A 17,695-nucleotide genomic window follows, 5' to 3' on the forward strand; every position below is an offset into this window, starting at 1 on the left:
AAGTGTAATCTTGGTGGTGTTGTTGTTGTAAGATCACCCCTAATTCTTCTATATTCTAGAGAATATAGGCCTAGTTTACTCAAGCTATCCTCATCGGTCAACCCCCTCATCCCAGGAACTAACCTAGTGAATCTACGCTGCACCCCCTCTATGTCCTTTCTTAAATAAGGAGACCAAAACTGTACACAATATTCTAGTGGGGTCTCACCAAGGCCCCATACAGTTGCAGCGAGACTTACCTACTCTTGCATTCTAACCCTTTTGCAATGAACGCCAACATGCCATTCGCCTTCCTAGTTGCTTGCTATACCTGCATACTAACGTTTTGTGACTGGTGTACAAGGATACCCAAATCCCTCTGAACACTAACACTATCTAGTCTCTCCCCTTCTAGAAAATAATCTGCTTTTCTGTTTTTACTACCTAGGTGAATACTTCACATTTCCCCACATTATATTCCATCTGCCACTTTCTTGCCCACTCACCTAGCCTATCTATAACCCTTTGCAATCTTTTTGTGTCATCCTCAGAGCATACTCTCCCACCTAGCTTAGTATCATCCGCGAATTTAGATATTCTAAATTCTTTGTTCTCGCCTAGATCATTGATATAGCACTGATCCTTGTGGCACTCCACTAGTCACATCCCGCCAATCTGAGAAGGTCCCGTTTATCCCTACTCTCTGTTTTCTTCCTGTAGCCACTCTTCAATCCATGCTAATATATTGCCTTTAATTCCATGGGGCCTAATCTTGTGTAGCAGCCTTTTGTGTGGCACCTAGTCGAATGCCTTCTGAAAATCTAAATATACTATCAACCTGCTAGTTACATCCTCAAAAAACTCTGAAAGATTTGTTAAGCATGACTTCCCTTTCGTAAAGCCAGTCCCCGCACTGTCACGTCTTGCATCCCCCAGGGCACTGTCCTTGGCCCTCTCCTCTTTAACATCTACATGCTCCCCCTTGGTGACATCATCCACAGACATGGGGTAAATTTCCACATGTATATGGATGATACCCAACTCCTCTCTCTGCCTCCACCCTCAACTCCAGGATTACCGGCGTCCTGACCGACTGCCTGTCCGACATCAAGTCCTGGATGAGGGACAACTTTCTCCAACTTAACATCACCAACACTGAGGCGCTCCTGATTGGCTCATGCCAGCGCCTCCGCACCTCGGGCCTGGCAGCATCAGCCTCCACGGCTGCACACTCAACCTCACAAAGCCAGTCAGGCACCTGGGTATCTTGTTTGACCCTGAACTGTCCTTTCTCCCTCACATCTGTGCCATGACCGGCACTGACTACCACCACCTCCGCAACATTACCAGAATCCGCCACTGCCTCACCCCTCAGGCTGCCGAAACCCTCACCCACGCATTCATCACATCAAGGCTCGATTATGGAAATTCCCTCCTCATCGGTCTTCCCAACTCTTCCCTTCACAAGATGCAGATCATCCAAAACTCTGCAGCTTGTGTACTCTCATGCACCAGGCTCCATGACCCCATCACTCCCACCCTCGCCCGACTCCACTGACTCCCCATCACCCAGAGGATCAAATTCAAGATCCTCATCCTCACTTTCAAGACCATCCATGGTCTTGCCCCTTCTTACCTCTCTGACCTGCTGACTTCCTACTAACTTGCCCGCTGACTCTGTTCATCAGGCTCTGGCCTGCTCCATGTCTCCCGTCCGACCATCGGCAGCCGAGCTTTCAGCTTCTCTGCCCCCACACTCTGGAACTCCAACCCACAGTCCCTTTGCCTTGCTTCCTCCCTTGCCTCCTTGAAGGCCGATCTCAAGACCATCCTCTTCGATCGTGCCTTTGGTCGCGCTCTCACCTCCCTGGCTTCCCTCACCCCTACCCCACCCCTCCCCCCTGCTCGGGTCCTGACCCCTGACTGTCCAGCACCTTGGGACGTCCTCCCGACGTGAAAGGTGCTCTGTAAATGTAATTTTGTTGTTGTTGTTCGAGATATCTAAAGCACTTCACAAAATATACTGTAAATATACTGTTCATTAATTATTTATGGTGCAAAATTGCTGCCATGTATTCCTCCAAAAAAAAGCAGTTTGAGATGTTGTGATAAGGAGTTATAACAAAGAATTCTTTCTATAGCACTGGTTGAAATGGATTTTATTTTGTTGACATTTATTTTTGGTTTGTGCTGGGGACAACATTGAAAGCAATAATTTAGAGGTAAAAAATAAAAAGTGACAAGAGTCTTAAAATTGGAAACTGTTTGATTGCCCAATTTAGTCATCCTCTCCTTAATTCAATACAGCAAAATTGCTACATAGGGTTGACAATAGCTAGCAGAAGATTTTCATATGCATTTTTGAAATAATTATATACCATTTTCTCCACGTGAGCCAGCTAATCTTAACCATTGCTCCCATACTCTTTAATATTCATAGCTTTTTGTGGAACAGTGCCTTGTGCAAATGCAGTCACTACACTTTACAGTTGATCCTGTGAAACGCTTTAAGATAGCCTTCTGATGCCTTTCAAAATAATTAATGATCCCAGCCTGTCAAACAATGGTTTGTAACAAAGAATTCCAACCGCCCTATGCATGAAGCAATGTTTTCTAACCCCATCTTTCATTATTTGGGATTATTTTACAGTTATGTCCTCTTGTTACCGACTCACTAACCAGACGAAATCTGTTTTTATACAACTTATCATGAAGACCAATATCAGATGACCCTCTAACCTTCTAACTGTAGCAGAAAATAAGTAACTTCTCAAGAACCTCTTCAAAATTGCAATCCCTCGTCATAAAATCAGAATTTGTAGCAATCAGTGTATAATAGATACGGTGCTCAAGATTCAGAGACTTCGTGATCTCTTGTTCCTTTCTGTTTTACTCAATCTATTTAGCTACAAAACCAACAGATTGCTTTCACCAACCAAAAATTAAGCAATACATCATTATATACATTACTGTAAGTACTGTTAAAAACTGTAAAGGTCCAGTTTCACTTTATTTTGCATAGTTTTCATGCAAATCAATTTTCCAGTAAAGGCGATGCTTTTCCAATGTAAAAACATTTCCATGCTAATACTCTACAGTGCTGGTAATATTTTTATGCTTGGAAAAATTGAGGCAATCTCCACACAAGTGTTTCTGCGATTTACAATTATGTTGATTCGTTACTCAAGTACAAAATAATCTATGATTTGCTATTCTGCTGCAGAGCACATCTGACTCACCATATACTCAGTCCCAGAAATAACATTTCCAGATACAGTGAGAGAGACTCAAGTAATTTAAGAAAATCAAGTACACATCTGTTTCGAAATAAAATTGATATGTCAACTGAAATTTCAACTCGTTTGACAAAACTTTTATGTATCACCCTTCAAGTGGATAGCGTCTTCAAGTTGTTGGTATCCTAGCTGAGCAGACAGTGTGAAGCTCACCAGGGTTTGGAAAGGCAAGTTATGTGTTTTAGCTTCTTAACCTACAACAGTAAACACTGTGGGTCATCAGGCCTTGGCTCTTGCCAACCTGGGCAGTTATTATTCCACATTAAGGCGGCGTTTAGGAATTTTCCAAAATTCTGCACAATATAAATGTCAAGATAAGTCTTAACATTTAAGATTGTGCAGAATTAAGGCTAAGTCCATGAGGATTTTGGATCTCAGGAGATCCTAATTTTTTTCCAGTCTCAGACACATGTTTAGCTACTGAAATTATTTAGCAGCCCAAGGGGATGATTCGATGAGATACAAATACTGTATAGAGAGGAGTAAAAATTCAAAGCAGGATTAATATTCATCTTACTTGAATATCTAATTTTGAGATTCAAATTAAATATCTTCGCAGGTTTTGCTTTGAAACAAATGTGAACCAAGGGTTCTCCTGTGCTCTCAAATAGCTAGCATTTATTTCACTTATTTAATTCTCCTTTAATTAAATGGAAAGCAAGTATAGCAGTCGGTGTAATCTTAAAGTGAATCAACTTAAAAACAAAACTATAATCTTCACACGAATGTCGACGAATGCACTTTACTAAGGACATAAACAAAAATGCTCTTTTTTTTCAACAAAAAAGTCAATAATACTTTTAAAAACATTACATATCTGTTTATAGCTTTCCATTTATTGAAAATGTTTTTTTTAAGCATTGACAAATGAAAACACTAATGTATCTGGGAGTTGCAAATACAGTACATGGATTTAGAAACAGGATTACATGCGGAAACATAAAAAGGCAAATTAAATATTTGCATTTATATTGCATATTGAAATGTAAATGTAAGTGGACGAAGAAGAGTTGTTGAAACTAATGAAATAGCTGCTGAAACTCTCATTCATGCTTTCACCACCTCCTGCCTCAATTTTTCAATGCACTCCTCACCAGTCTCCCCAGCTCAATGTTAACAAGGTCCAAATGATGTTTAGCAAGATCCAGATGATCTTTCACCCTTGTTCTCACGCATACGGGACTCCTCAACCCCATCACCCTAGTTCTTGCCAGGCAGAACGGATCGATTTCAAGACCTCACTCTCAAATTTCTTCCCATCCTAGCACCTCTCCTCTCTATCTTTCCCATCTGCTCACACCTCACTCGTCTACCCACTACCTTCACTCACTAACTTCTGCACCTCGTTTATCTCCTCCATGCCACAATTGGTGGTAATGCTTTCAGTCCCTATGCTCCGAATCTCTGAAAACGCAATAGTCCTTGCCTCAATCCCTCAGTCTTGCCCCCTTTTTGCCCGTCTTTAAATCACACCTGAAGACTTTCCTCTTTTACTGTGCCTTCAAGTCATTCACCCTCCCTTTCCAACTCAGCATCAAGCCACATCCTGTTAAGCATCTGAGACGCTACCCACATGAAGCTGCTATATAAATCCAAGTTGTTACTGTTGAATCTGTACAAGATTTTGATCATGGTGCAGCAGTAATATCTTGTTTTTGGTGTACACAGATTCACCAGGTTGATACAAGGCATGAGAGTATTAAAAAAATCCTTGAATTTGATATAGCGCCCCTTCACCTTGGGATTACATCTCAAAGCAATTCTCAGGATGCAGTAAAGTATAGTGACTATTTTATGGTTACGTGCGATAGTCAATTTATGCACAGCAATGTTTCAAAAACAGTCAGGAGATGCATGACTAATTTTAGCTTGGTTGTTGGTTAGGGCATTGGGAGAAAATCCCTTCTCTCTATGAATAAATAGTATCATGGGATCTTTAACATTCAGCTGTTGTGATGAAAGACTTAAAAGTCTGTGTCTGGGGTAGAAAGGGTTAAGAAGGATCCAATACTGTAGTAGGCTTCCAAATTATGAAAGGGTATCAGATGGTAAATAGTGAAATCCAATTTGTATTATGTAACTTAGGCCTCAATTGTGATGACATAAAGACTACTGATAACTTGACAGTGGATCAGAAAGGCAGTTATCTAATCAAGATGTTCAATACGTCATCTGAACATCACAATTTACTGCTTGTAATCCTGACCAACGTCAAGTGCATTTTAATATTGCATTGAGAATATTTTTTCCTCTTGAAGGCAACAGTTACTTTTACACATTGCAAATAAATGTCAAATAATGTGGGACAGCATAAGATATTGGGTTATTTTGCATGATTAAATATAAAAAAATCAATATCCTTCATATATTAGTAACAAAGCAGTAATACATCAAGGAATTTAAATGATAAACTGATCAAGTTTATCAACAATAGCCCAAATACCTTCACATGTTACATCCTTGAGAAGCATTCAATTTCTTTTTTAAATTGAGTGCTCAGCAAAATGAAGGATCTCATTGCTAAGGAAAGGAACACTTATTTACTTTTGGCATCCACTGACAGTATCAAACACTTCAAGGTCAGTGAAATAAGACTTGCTCCCTTCAGCTCCAAATAAAACATTCTATACATACTTCCTCCCGCCTGACTTCCGCACTGTGAAAAAAGAAAAAACAAGATGGATGTCCACTTTAACTAAATTTTTCTGAAGGCTTTAAGCTGTAAAATTCATAGCTTGTTCAGTCTTTTCTTCTTCCTAAAACTGAAATGTGGAATTACCAATTTCATTATTTGTCCATAAGAGTGGTCAAAGAGAAATGGAAGGGCGAGGTGAAGGGACAGAGGCAGGGAGTTCCAGAGGTTAGGGGTGGTAAGGATGAAGGTTCAGCCACGGTCCAAGGAATTTCTGCATTGCTTTTAAGTATGGATAGAATCTATTTGCGATAAATGCAGGCTTTCTAAACAGGGAAAGACTTTGCTGAAATCCGGGATACTATATGGCAATTGGGTGGTAGTTTCAGAATTTCTTAATTAACTGGTTCACAGGTATGCGTTTCATCGAAAAACACCCTTATTGTCTAACTGGCCAGTCACATTTTCCAAAAAACACCTTTCCTATCTCGCATGATCCCAATTCCCTTCACTGTTAAAAAAATCAAATAAATTCCACTTCAAATAGACCATATTGTCCATCTCCATTGGCTTCTTGAGTAAAATGATTCCACATGCTATACACCCTCTCTGCTTGTCTATTATTTCTCTCACCTGAGTTTGGGGTAGCAATCACCCTTTGTTGTTGGTATATACAGTCAATTTACTTTACAATATATTCTGTGAAGCACTTTGAGATGTCTCGAAGATGTGATAAGGTGTTATATCAAATGCAAGGATTATTATTATTATCTCTTGACCAAGTTGAATAATAGTGCCCTCATTTGACTCAATAAACAACATGGCAATGAAGCAATTAGAGACAAAACATGAGTTTCTCAATAGGTCCTTGAAAGTGCAAACTTTCTCAACTCGGATGCTCTTTTATACGACAGAATCAATTGAAGCTGGAAACTGCATTTGCATTTCCCTCTTTGAACTGCTCTCTCTCGGCTGAGAACTCTACATTTGCAACATCACCAACAACTTGCAACTAGAGTCCTTCACCTGGGGCAGCGTCACAGAGCACTTACAGTGGCGAACAGTTAAAAATAACACCAAACTGCATGTTTACTTTAATGTTGAAGAATTGGAGTTATCAGAAGCTTTTGAAAAAAGGAAGGTTTCAAAAGTTTATTTTAAAATCAGTTTCAGTAAACCTAATTTATAATGCTGCTGTTGACATTGATTAAATTCTTGGAGGTGGTTTTGGGAGCCTGGCTCAAAATCAAATCGATGACCTTAAATCCAGAGAGTTGTACTGTGTAGAATTTTGGTGTCCATTAGCGTGAAAGCCACACTGAATCAATGCTTGAACTGCAGGATTAAAGAGGAATTAGAAGATAAAATCTTATGCCAACTGTTCAATAGCCTACAGTTTAGATAGCATTTTCATCAGAACTTCATGGCTTCTTTACATGGTGGAGCAAATTCATTGAGTGGCACAGTAATAATGCCAACGCTGTGCAGGTTGGATTCCACAGCACACATGCCAGCAATCGAACAAATGAAAGCATGTTTGCTCGTTGTTTCGAAAATATTACGGGTAACCTTCAATTCTGACTGCCAGACCTTTCTTGCTGCCCGATGAAGATCTTTACGGTTCAGCAGAATGAACAAAACTATTGGGACTATTTAGGAGGCGGAGAGCCATTACTTCTCATGGCTAGTAAAATAGTGACATTCGGAACAGGCCTTTACATTTGCTGCAGGATACAGCCTGAAAACTACCATGTGAGGAAGTAACAACTTTTCTGGAGATAATAGGCCAACCTCCTATACATTAGAATGCTGCTAATGCTGGGGCTTGATCAACCAAAGTAATGACATGTCAGCAATGATTCTGTAGAATGAGACTTCAAGAGGTTTGAGACAAGGATAATCTGGTTGAGAAGGTGAGAGGATGATCTGATTCTTATTTTGAAATAATAACAAGGATTAATAAAGAAGATAGGGAAGGTGTGATCGCGCTAGAATGATAATTTGGAACAAAGGGATATTTCAAAGAGCTAAACTGTTAAAAGTAATCTGAAAGTGAATGTTTGGACTTGAACTCACAGTTTAAGATGACACTCCAATGCAGCGCTGGTGGGTGTTGCATTGTCGGAGGTGTCGTCTTTCAGATGAGACATTAAACTGAGGTCCTATCTGCCGTTCATTTGGACGTTAAAGATCCCATGGCACAATCTAAAAGAGATGGCAATTTCTCCCAGTGTCATGCAAATAATTCCCCAAATAAAATTGGCCACTCATGGCTGTTTGTGGGACATTGCTGTGTGCAATTATTTTGCCTTAAAATGTAAGATTCCACAGAATGGTGAAAAATTCAATCCATTTTCACTCTGAATCCAGTTTCTCACAGACCTTAACAAATTATTGATAATAATTCTTACATTTGGTATAGTGCCTTTCATGTCAAAAGGACATCCCTAAGCACTTCACAGGAATATACTGTACTGTAAAGTGTAGTGACTTTGTGTTTTGTGGGTAAATGTGGCAGCCAATTTGCAAACAGCAATGTCCCACAAACAGCCATGAAGTGAATGACCAATTTTATTTGAGAGAATAAATTTCATGTAGTGGATCTAGGATTCAAATTTTGATATTCTAATCACAAATTACTGGCTTTAATCCTGAACTACTGTCCCAGATTGAGCCTGAATTTATGAATTTTGTACATTTCAACCATGTTACATGTTAAGTCCAAATAGTATTTTAGGCTAAGAAAAAACAGATAAAGTTACAAGGCAGAATAGTTAACAGAAACAAGATCCTTTATCTGAGTTGATTGTTCTTAAATAAACGCAGGGCAAATATGCAATCCTTCTTAGTTAATATTTGCCAAATATGGTTAATCTAATACTCAATGACAGAATATATTCAGAACATTAAAAAATTGTAAACTGATCTAGTGGTCAACATCTTCTTGTATAATACACAAGTGTTCTGCAGCTTTTATTCTGCTATACTTCAAGATATTTTGATATTTGTCCATACTTAAAATTTCTTGCTTCCAAATTCTGAAATTTGTATAACAACTTGCGTTAATATAGTGCTCTTCACTCAGGAGACATCTTACAGCGTTTATTATGAAAATGAAATAAGTATGTTTAAGGTAAAAAAAAATACACCTTACGTCATGATGTGGGAATTTCCTCTAAACAAAAACATCTGGAATTTTACAAGAGCATATGAAAACGATTAAAATGTCTACTGGATAATAGAGCAGAATTACAGGACTAAGAGTACATTCTTCTTACTTCAGTGCTCTTCACTTTGTAGATTTATTTTGTCAGATGTTGCAATTTAGTAAAGTAGAAATAGTTCAATTTTTTTAAAAATTGTGCAGGCAAATTATTCTTACTAAAGTTAAAAGTTAATTTAAACAAGAAAGATTGTCGAAAATACAATCCGAGAATAGAGCAGAAAGGATGATACAATGTGTAGAGTCTACATAGCAAATCTGAAAGGAAAGGAAACAAAGGACAGAAATAAATTTTGAAATGGGGCAAAGGGAAGAATAAATATGGTTATGTAGGTTTATCAGAACCCAAATGAATCATTAATTTTAAATCGCATTTTTACATGACAATTATACACGTAACAGTAATAATGTGTGTGTCAGCCTGGTGTAGTGGTATTCTTGCCTCCAAGTCAGAAGGTTATGGGTTCAAGCCCCACATCGGTACTTGTAATCACATAGTCTAACTTGACACCAATGCAGTTCTGGAGATGTACTGCATTGTTGGAGGTGCCGTCCTTCAGATGAGATGTTAAACTGAGGTCCTGTCTGCCTGTTCAGGTGGACCCTAAAGATCCCATGGTGCTATTTGAAAAGAGGAATTTGTCCTGGTGTCCTGGATCTCCAAAATAAAATTGGTCACTCACTCCATGGCTGTTTATGGGACATTGCTGTGTGCAAACTGGTTGCCACATTTTGTCCATAAAATACACAGTCAATCCATTTGACAGTATATCCTTTGAGACGTCTTGACAATGTGATAAGGTGTTATATCAAATGCAAGGCTTATTATCATTTATTATTATAATTCCAGTGCTGGGATAGTCCTACATTGTTGGAGATACTGTCCTTCGGATAAAATATTAAACTGCAGTCCCATCTGCCTGTTTATGTGGACATTAAAGATCCCATATTATTCGGGTATTCCTCCCGCTATCCTAGCCAACAAAACTGGTTATTCTGTTAAAACTGGTTAAAACTGTAGAGTCCTGCAGCTCAGCGGTTAGAGCACTTGCCTCGCAAGCGAGAGACCTGGCTTTCTTATTCCACACGCCTCTGTTTACCTAGCAGTAAGTAGGAACCTGGTTGTTAGTCGATTGGTGGATCGCTTTTCCGGGAGTAATAATTCCTTCAAAAAAATAATAATGATAATAAATTAATCATTCAATCCACGACTGTTTGTGGGACACTGGTGTGCACAATTTACTGCCGCGTTTCGCCCACAAATATACGCTCAATTCACTTCGCAATATATTCTGTGACGTGCTTTCAGACGTCTCAACGACGTGATGAGGAATCCTGTAGCTCAGTGGTTAGAGCACTCGCCTCACAAGTGAAAGACCTGGGTTTGATTCCCGGCAGGGCAAAACCTTGGGCAAGTTTCCTTACTCCACACGCATGATAATAATCTCTCAAGAAAAAAAATAATAAATTGGTCCCTTCAATCCACGACTGTTTGTGGGACACTGCTGTGTGCAATTGGCTGCTGCGTTTCACACACAAAATGTAGTCAATTCACTTTACAGTATATTTTGTGAAGCGCTTTGAGACATCTAGAAGACGTGAAAAGTGTTATATCAAATGCAAGGATTAGTATTATTATATGAAATGCAAGGATTATTATTATTATTTTTCACTTCATGGCTGTTGCGTAAAATTGGATGTCGTGTTGGCTATAAGTGCACAATTACTACCCTTTACAGTAAAATGCTGTGAAATGCTTTGAGATGCTTTGATACATAAGGCACCTTATTAAATCAAGGATTATTATTAATAATAATTATTTATAGTGGTCATATTACACTTAAGTTCTTTAATTAAAATGAGATATGTGCACAAGTACAGCATCGCTGTACATAGTTTTACAAAGAAAAGGAAAATCTATGTTCCGTTTAGTATCTCCTTCCCTCGGCTGCTCTGGTGATGTTAATTATGTGGATGAGCTTTAAACGGTAGCCTGGCATGGGTCCTTATCTAATGCCACTCAACTCAGAAAAAACAAATTGGCAATTTTATTATTATTGATAATAATAAGTTTGTTTCCCTGTCAGGTGTATTAACTGTATTTGTAGTAGCCAATTTTGCACACAGCAATGTCTCACAATCAACCAGTAAGTGAATGACCATTTTTTTAATCTGGGAATTTGTTGGCCAGGTCACCAGGAGAAACTTACACAAACTTACCCACACTGAGTCCTGCAGTAACTGAGGTCACTAAAATGGTCTAGGAGAGAGGGCGACCCAGTATAACAGTCAATTAATCATCAGAATAAATTGCTGGTGATTAATTGACTGCTGATAAAAATAGTTATGTTTTAACTATCTTATTTTCAAATACTTACAGTGGAATATTTTGAACAGAATACTCCCCCTTTGATTTCTGGTGGATGCCACTTTAGATCAAGAACTCCTTGTGTTACAAACTTTGTCTTCGGGATGCTATCTGAAGGTCATGAAGGTCGCTATATAAATGCAAGTTGTTGTTGTTGCTGTCTGAACAAGGATCATTTTCCAGCATTCCACAACGCATAGTATCAGAGTTATGACTCACTGGATAGGTTGTCCAGCATAGTGTGGTAGAGGCAGAGTCCATTGGGAAGCTTTCAAGAAGTAAGTAAACAAGATAAAGGTTTGAAAGGATACAAGGATAAGGCAGGGCAGTTGGATTGAAAGAACAACTTGCTCTGAGAGGCAGTGAAGTCTAGATGGGCCAAATGGTCTCCTGTTTTTCCTATAAAATTCTATGATTCTATGATTACAGTGCTGCTAAATGGAACAATGATTTTTTAAAAAAAATCATAAAGTACAACAGTACAAGCAATAAAATGAAAAATAAAGCAATTTGCTTAAAACACTGCTATATAGTGCACTAGCTATAAAGTCAAACACTTGAGATCACAGGGATACTGAGTAAGCACTGTCGTTTCTTGTGGCTCAGCATTAAACTGCGGACATATCAATTTAGAACTCATGTCTCTTGCCAGTACCAGAGTTTGGTTGTAGTAAAGTGAGTAGGTAAATGTTGTTAGGTGTACAAACAGAACATAACTTTATCTTCAGCTTGTTTGTACTCCACTACCTCCTTCATATTCTGTGCACCAAAGACATTCTTCACATTGTTTTCCCCTCGGCCTACGCTGCATACTCCAAAGCCAACAATTGGGTCAACTGTATGCATCATCTGTAAAACTTCTGTAAACCATGTGTAATAATAATAATCCTTGCATTGGATATAGTGCTTTTCATGTCTTCTAGATGTCTCAAAGCGCTTCACAGAATATACTGTAAAGTGAATTGACTGTATATTTGTGGGCGAAACGCAGCAGCCAATTGCGCACAGCAGTATCCCAAGAACAGTCATAGAGTGAAGTGACCAATTTATTATTGTTTTTACTTGAGGGATTATTATCAGGCATGTGGAGTAAGGAAACTTGCCCAAGGTTTCGTCCTGCTGGGAATCGAACCCAGGTCTCTCGCTTGCGACGCTAACTGAGTTACAGTACTCCTGACAATGACAATGTATTGAATATTATATGTAAATACAAGAATTACAAGTGTCCTTAATTGTATAAAGACCTTCCTTTTTGATCATGCTTATGGTGACTTCCCTCTCCCCCTGGCTCGGGGTTCAGAATCCGCCACTGTCAAGTGCTCCAGGACACTATCCCGTGTGAAGCACGCTATATAAATGCAAGCTGTTGTTGTTGTGTAATTAACTAATAAAAAGATTAGTTGCAAATTACATAATTCATAAATTGATAGCACAGTACTGTACTGATCTGCACATTACTTTGCTATCTGATCCTTTGGTACTGTCCCTTCAGTACTGATTTTTGTTGGGGTAGATTTCAGTACAGTGGAGTAGAGTGGGTCACAGTAGATGGAGCCTCAAAAGGAGCTCAGTATCAAGGAAATTCAGCACTGCAGTGACCATCACAGATCTGGCAATATGGACCACTAACATTTTCTACCAACATAAGGCATTGTACTCAAAGTGCTTCATCCTCCTCTGATACTGTTCCTGAGGTCCAGATAAATAAGGTGAAATCTTAGACCATCTTCCATTGATTTACAGTTTGCATTTTACAATTTTACATGGAGAATCCTTTTCTTGAAGCTTATTGCATCCTTTCAAACAACAACAACAAAAAAATACATTTGTTTAGTGTCTTTCACGTCAGGAGGATGTCCCAAGTGCCAAACCTTTTACAAATAGGAACCAAATATCACCAGTACTCCTAATTATTGAAAACAATTGATATTTATGGCAGGAATACAAACTTATTCCACGCCAATGTTACTTCAAGGCATTGCTTACCTGTGTTTAAGATGTGCTTCTAGGTCACACCGCTGTACCACCTCCTTACAGAGATTTCCAAATGGACAGGACACCAGCAGTTTGTCCAGCAGTTTGTGAACAAGAATGCTGGACTTCTTGCACAATTTAAAGTGAAGCCTTTTGCGATCCAAGGGACAGAAGTCCTTTTCTTGCAAAAAATTCTGCAGGCACTTATAGCAGAATGTGTGGCCACAGGGGGTGTCCAGTGGCTGTAACAGGGGCTGAAGACAGATGTGGCAAACCAGATCATCATCCACTTCATGCTGATAGTTGTACAGATGGTTTTCCCTTGTCCAGTGCTGTTCTCCACACTCAAAGCATAAAGGGTTTAAAGGAGGGTCTTGTTCCTCTGGACAAATGTCACCATTAGCAGTACTCATGGTGAATCACTTTGGCACTGTTGCTATTATTCAGTGAATCAACTACTCAAGCCATCAGTATTTTCATGACAATCTATCATGACCCAGTAACGACAGTTTCATCATTCTGTGAAAACAAACAAAAATGAAAAAGCTCATTTTCAGAAGCTAAGGGAAAGCTGCTTTAATCAGCTGTTCAATCTTCATTTACATAAGAAAAATAAATGAATAAAAAGGTCGAGAGCAGAATCTTTTCAATAAAGTAATTTTTATTTTTTCATCTTTGTTAGCATACACATTATAAAAAGTCCTTTTATAGAAAGGGAACCCAGCTCTAAATAACACTTGCATTATCTACACTACCCATGCTACCCATATCAAAGTGTGTCAGTTAAAGTCAGTTTGTAGCACTCTCGCTCTTGGGTCAGAAGGTTTTAGGTTCAAGCTCTTTGTGGGCCATAAACTCACAGAATATGCTGACACCTTAGTGGAGTACTGCAGGAAAGCTGCATTGTCAGAGGTGCTGGCCTTCAGATGAGGCGTTAAACCAAGGTCCCATATGCCTATTCAGATGAACTTTAAAGATCCTGACCACCTATCTAATGTAAAACCCAAGGTACATTTGGGTTCATGGTTGATTGTGGGGTGCAAATTGGCTGCTATGTTTGTCTACACTCACTCGACAACAATTATTGTTAAAAGGCTAAATACTGCAGATGCTGGAAATCTGAAATAAAAAAAGAAGTTGCTGGGAACACTCAGCAGGTCAGGCAGCACCTATGGAGAGAGGAACGTAATGTAGGTTAACGTAATGTTTCAGGTTGATGACTTCATCAGAACTGTCCAAACAATTATTGTCAGAACAATTATTGTTGAGTGTAGGCAAACATAGCAGCCAATTTGAATCAAATGCAAGTATTACTATATGGCAAAGTGATATTTTATAACAATTTACAATACGAATTGAATGTTGCAGCGTAAACCCAACTCACTAAGGTTCTTGGAGCTTTATGGTGTGGCTGAAAATCTACTCAAGCGCTGAAGCACTCTACATTTGCTAAAATCAAATCAATATACAGTACATCATAAAGTGTCATGATTGAGAATCACCAAACATTTAATTGGATTACTTCCATTTGGTTGTTACATTGGCTAAAGATCATAGCTACCAAAGTTTGATTTGAAAAACATAAAAAGCATTACTTTTGTACAACAACTTCCATTTACATTGCAATCTTCACATTGGGTAATGTCTCAGAGCACCGTTGCGGCAGAGATAATTTCCAATCTAGCTAGCTGATTTACCATTAATTCCATGATCTTTAACTTTCTTTGAAAATCTCACACAGAATTTTATCAAATGCCACCTGTAAATTCTGATGAAATTTAACCCCAAACCAATAGTTTTATTATTTCTCAATTGAATTCAAATATTCAGCAAGACATTAAGAATTCCTTGAAGCATTTCTCTGCTCTTCAGATGTACATTTTACATAGTGTATAATAATAATCCTTGCATTTAATATAGTGTCTTATGTCTTAGAGATGTCTCAAAGTGCTTCACAAAATATACTGTAAAGTGAATTGACTGCATACCTTGTGGGCGAAACACGGTAACCTATTCACATAGCAGTGTCCCACAAACAGCCATGGATTGAGTGAACAATTTTTTATTTTTTTTAAAGGAATTATTACCCCCGGAAAAGCAATCCGCCAATTGACCAACAACAAAGTTCCTACTTACTCAAGTTAAACAGAGGCGTGTGGAGTAAGGAAACTTGCCTAACGTTTCGCCCTGCCAGGAATCGAACTCAGGTCTATCACTTGCATATGTTATGTTACAACATCTATCGATACTAATAAAGACAAAATGTCTGTGTGTGTCTATCCACCAAGATCGCAATAACTGATTGACGTAGAGACGTGATTTATACTTCATTGGAAAGGTCTTGCATGGGGGAGTTTCATGGGCATATTTTGTTTGGGGATCTCCTAAAGTTGATGAGCTGTATTAAAAAATATTTAAAAAATGCTTTAATTAAGCCCCAAAAAGTATGCATGGTATTGTGCAACAAAGTAGCAACAGAGATCACACACCCTTCCAGAGAGATACATCTATACTAATAAAGACAAAATGTCTGTCTGTCTAACCGAATGACATAGAGACATGATTTATTCTTCATCGGAAAGGTCTTGTAGGGGGGAATGTCATGGGTATGTTTTTTTTCGGGGATCTCCCATCATGTCCTAAACAAGCTCATCATCCATGTATGGACTCCAATAAGGAGTCCTCCCCAATGATTTTATAATAATAATAATCCTTGCATTTGATATAGCGCTTTTCACGTCGGGAGGACGTCCCAAAGCGCTTCACAGAACACACTGTAAAGTGAATTGACTGTATATTTGTGGGCGAACGCGGCAGCCAATTGCGCACAGCAATGTCCCACAAACAGTCGTAGATTGAAAATGACCAATTTATTATTGTTTTTGTTTTTTGGAGGGATTATTACTAGGCTCTGTGTGGAGTAAGGAAACTTGCCCAAGGTTTCGCCCTGTCTGGAATTGAACTCAGGTCTCTCACTTGCAAAGCGAGTGCTCTAACCACTGAGCTACAGGACTCCAGGACTTATCCTGGAAGTGCACAATTAACTCCTTATTCCAATCGTAATTGTAGATTCTGATTAATTTTTTCAGTTCAAAACAAAAGTTTATTTATATATACTATGTACAATACAATTAAAATGAAGTTAAACGCTGTAATTCAATCTCTGAAGTAAATCATTTTTCATTAGTCTGTACTCTTGCAGTTAAGAATGAATAGAATTACAACCACTGCAGCTCCCCCACAGAATCTCTAAGTCTAGAATGATCAAAAACACAACTTTTATCTTATAATTATCACATAACTATAAATTGATTCACTTTACATACGATCAGCATCTTCCTGCAATCAACCAGACTTCAAATGATACTTGTGATTTACGCCTTTTATGTTGACTCAGTCATTGTTACTGTGTTATGGCATTGTATTATTCAGGTGATGAAGGAGATTGGAGAACAGGCTGACCTGAAGTCAGCAGAAATAATTCAACATTATTGTGAGCTTAAAAAGTGATAGGCTACATTCAGTCTGGGCTGCTGTTCAACAACGTGCTGTCAAGTTTACAGATGAGCAGGAATTGTGACATCCCCCTATTGAATTGTGACCCAAATATAAAACGTAAGCTTGCCCTAATGCCAGTAGTTTCATTAATCCATATTTCTACCGGGATTTAGATTTCAAAAAATGTTGTGTACACACTTTCACTTCTGACGATTGAATGCTGCCCTTCTATTTATTCTTATTTACAGGCATTTGCTGATTAAAAATTAAACTAACTTGATGAAAATACTACATTGGAGAAACAATCACTTTAGGTATGAAATAAATTATTTTTTGCAACATACAATGCGTTCCAAATTGCTGTTACAACAGCTGGATCTATTGTGGTCCTAAATTTCCTGCTTATAATCCTGCATAAAAGAATGTTTCTTTAAATTTTGTTTTTAAATATTTGGAAAACATGTCAGCAAAATGTTTGTACTTTCTACAAACGTTATTGTGATAAATAGGCTAAATTAAATAAATAACGATTTTATATAGCACCCTTCAAGTGGAGTAGTCTTCAGAGGATCTTGAAATCAATCCGTTCTGCAGCAGGGAGCCAGCAGTGCCTGGCAAGAACTGGAATGATGGGGGTCCAGAGTTTAGTATGAGTGAGGATACAGGTGGTGGAGTTTTGATTAACTGGATTTTATGAATAATAGAGATGGTGAGACCAGGGAGGA

The 17,695-nt window shown here is 38.5% G+C and overlaps 1 protein-coding gene across 1 annotated transcript in view; it reads right to left on the reverse strand.

Annotated features, from left to right (window-relative positions):
* lnx2a (ligand of numb-protein X 2a) overlaps positions 1–17,695 on the reverse strand; it is a 61,733-nt gene that overhangs the window by 23,718 nt on the left and 20,320 nt on the right. The window contains exon 2 of the mRNA XM_007900613.2: positions 13,485–13,991. Coding sequence (XP_007898804.1) covers positions 13,485–13,885 — 401 coding nt within the window. The 5' untranslated portion in view covers positions 13,886–13,991. The remainder of the gene's footprint in view (positions 1–13,484; positions 13,992–17,695) is intronic.

Source organism: Callorhinchus milii, unplaced genomic scaffold (genome assembly GCF_018977255.1).
Source record: "Callorhinchus milii isolate IMCB2004 unplaced genomic scaffold, IMCB_Cmil_1.0 Scaffold4, whole genome shotgun sequence".
Classification (NCBI taxonomy): Eukaryota; Metazoa; Chordata; class Chondrichthyes; order Chimaeriformes; family Callorhinchidae; genus Callorhinchus; species Callorhinchus milii.